This window comes from Octopus bimaculoides, chromosome 5, assembly GCF_001194135.2.
Source record: "Octopus bimaculoides isolate UCB-OBI-ISO-001 chromosome 5, ASM119413v2, whole genome shotgun sequence".
In the NCBI taxonomy this organism is placed as follows: domain Eukaryota; kingdom Metazoa; phylum Mollusca; class Cephalopoda; order Octopoda; family Octopodidae; genus Octopus; species Octopus bimaculoides.
This window is the reverse complement of record NC_068985.1, coordinates 13760537-13763039: the sequence shown is the minus strand read 5'-3', so window position 1 is coordinate 13763039 and position 2503 is coordinate 13760537. Positions and strand designations below refer to the sequence as shown.

At 31.9% G+C, this 2503-nt stretch overlaps 1 protein-coding gene across 1 annotated transcript in view; it reads left to right on the top strand.

Annotated features, from left to right (window-relative positions):
• The window catches only part of LOC106877222 (tyrosine-protein phosphatase 3), a 20936-nt gene extending 19278 nt beyond the window's left edge, over window positions 1-1658 (top strand). The window contains exon 5 of the mRNA XM_014926080.2: window positions 335-1658. Coding sequence (XP_014781566.1) covers window positions 335-364 — 30 coding nt within the window. The 3' untranslated portion in view covers window positions 365-1658. The remainder of the gene's footprint in view (window positions 1-334) is intronic.
• The last annotated feature ends 845 nt before the right edge of the window (window positions 1659-2503 follow it).

Below are 2503 nucleotides of genomic sequence, written 5' to 3'. Positions count from 1 at the left end.
TATATATATAAATTACCTCTTTTATCAATTTTCAATTTTTGGACTGTGTGTGTGTGGTGTATGTATACATAAGTCTAAATTATTCGATTAAAATTTCTTTTTAAATACTGTATGGAGTGATATGAGGGAAATTTGGCTGCTATTTCTAGCAGGTCAAGTAACCAGTTGTTTTTGCTCCAATAATTGTTTTTGTTGGTTTTAAGCTTTTAATTATGAAATTTTTCTTGTACTGGATACAGGTTTAAATTTTTTTAATGAACACTTTTTCTGTCATGTTTCAAGTAGTAAAAACATTAAATTTTTCCTTTTACTTTTTTTTATTTTTTGTTTTCAGAACTTTCTGGTGAAATATTCTCCGTATTGAACAGTGAGAGATATCTAGTCTAATGCTGATTCAGACCAACACTTCTATTAACATTTATCAACAACAAAATGCTTTCCCTGTCTTAATAGGTGACTTAAACAAGCAATAATCTCTTTGGTGTTGTTAATTTGGTCTCCTATCGAGTTCTTACAGAATAGAATGATCTACATATTCTTGGATACAGTCTAAGGTCACAGATGGTGTTACACTGTCAAAAGTAAATGTAACAGAAAATAAGAAAAATAAGCAAAAAATATTTATTAATAATGATAAGAAGAAAACTAAAAAAAAAAAAACTCAAAAAAACATGCCCTTACAAAAACTGTGGTACTTATTTTTTCCAGACAGAAACAATTTTTAAAAAAAAGTTTTACATTGTTGTATTTAAAAGTTCTATTTAATTATGCATGTACAATGATGCTGCTTTTATTTATTCATTTATAATTAGTAGCAAGCCACAGAATGTATATATGAAAAAAAAGCAAAAAAAAGCCCCCCAAAAAAAGCTGCATGTTAATTTATTGTTAGAAGCTATGTTCTGAATATTGGCAAATCACACACACACATATAAACACATGCACACACACACACACACACAACAGAAAATTTGTTTCATTGAGTCCGTTGTCAATGAATGTACTTTACAAGTCTTATATCTTCCCTTCAGAGTTGACACAGAGTTAACTCTTTAGAATTTCTAGCATTAATGTCCCAAATTTGTAAAGGATCATTGCAGATCTTAAAGCACCACTAAGTTAAAATTAGTTGCATTCCAAGATATTGTAGCAGTCCAGTTGAAGAATACTGATACAAACACTCCAGTATCACATATATTCAAAAATTATATAAAATGCCAAACACACTATGAAACCATATAACATCCATTATATACTTACTTAATGTACACCTGGTACATACTGATTCTGTAAATGCAGTGCATTACTACATTTACATATACATAGGCTAGCTCCCATCTATCTTCTGTCCCCACTCCTCTCTTTCCCTATCTAGAATTACTGAGTAAAAATGGTTCTATCAAGAACCATCATGTTTGTGTCCCAAAAAGAAATACTTGCTAAAGATACAGAATGCTTTATGTGAAATTTTCTTTTCTGTCACTTGTTTTCAAAATATTGTTGAATTATTTATACATTTCTCTACCTCTTTGTCTATTTATTACTATTTGACTTCATTTCAATCTAAATGAGAATAGAAATATTTTCCAAAATAGAATTTTATGAAAGTAAATAAATTTCTGTTAAAAAATGAAGAACACAAATTTCTTGGTAAATTGTTTGAAATAACAGGTTGTATAACTTTTAATAAATATATTTTAATACTTGCAATATTATCATACTATTATTATTATTATTAAAATAAAAGAAGAAGAGTTCCATAATTAAATTTGTTGAAAGATATTTCGGTATCTTGTGTACCTTCAACAGTTTCAAAATTTGATATGTCAGTCTACTTCATATTATTATTATTATTATACCTCTGTACATGTGAGCTCCTTATATTTTTCATGCAATATACTTTGCTGGACAGTCTTTTATCAACTGCTGACTGGAAGTTGCAGTGATTGTCACCTTCAACAATATTGGCTCCATGGTGCCAAGTAATCACTGTTTGTCTGTTGTAGCAATCAGGACCATCTGATCATCTCATGGATAACTGATGACTTGTGCAATGACTCTCTTTTAAGTGCAGAAGAGTTGTGCACTGTAAACTGCACTCTCTTGTCTGTGACCATCTTCAATCCACTGGCAAAGATTTGGTCAATTGGAGATGGAGACAGAAGCAGAGGATGACTAAGATGTCTTATTTCTTTATTGCCCACAAGGGGCTAAACATAGAGGGGACAAACAAAGGGATTGAGTTGATTACATCAACCCCAGTGCATAACTGGTACTTAATTCATCGACCCCGAAAGGATGAAAGGCTAAGTCGACCTCGGCGGAATTTGAACTCAGAACGTAACGGCAGACGAAATACCACTAAGCATTTCGCCCGGCGTGCTAACGTTTCTGCCAGCTCACCGCCTAAGATGTCTGACTTGCCTTATCTTACTCTTTGCACTCCCCTCTCTTGAACCATGAAAATATCTTCCACACAGTCTGCAGTATCCAGTCTTCACAT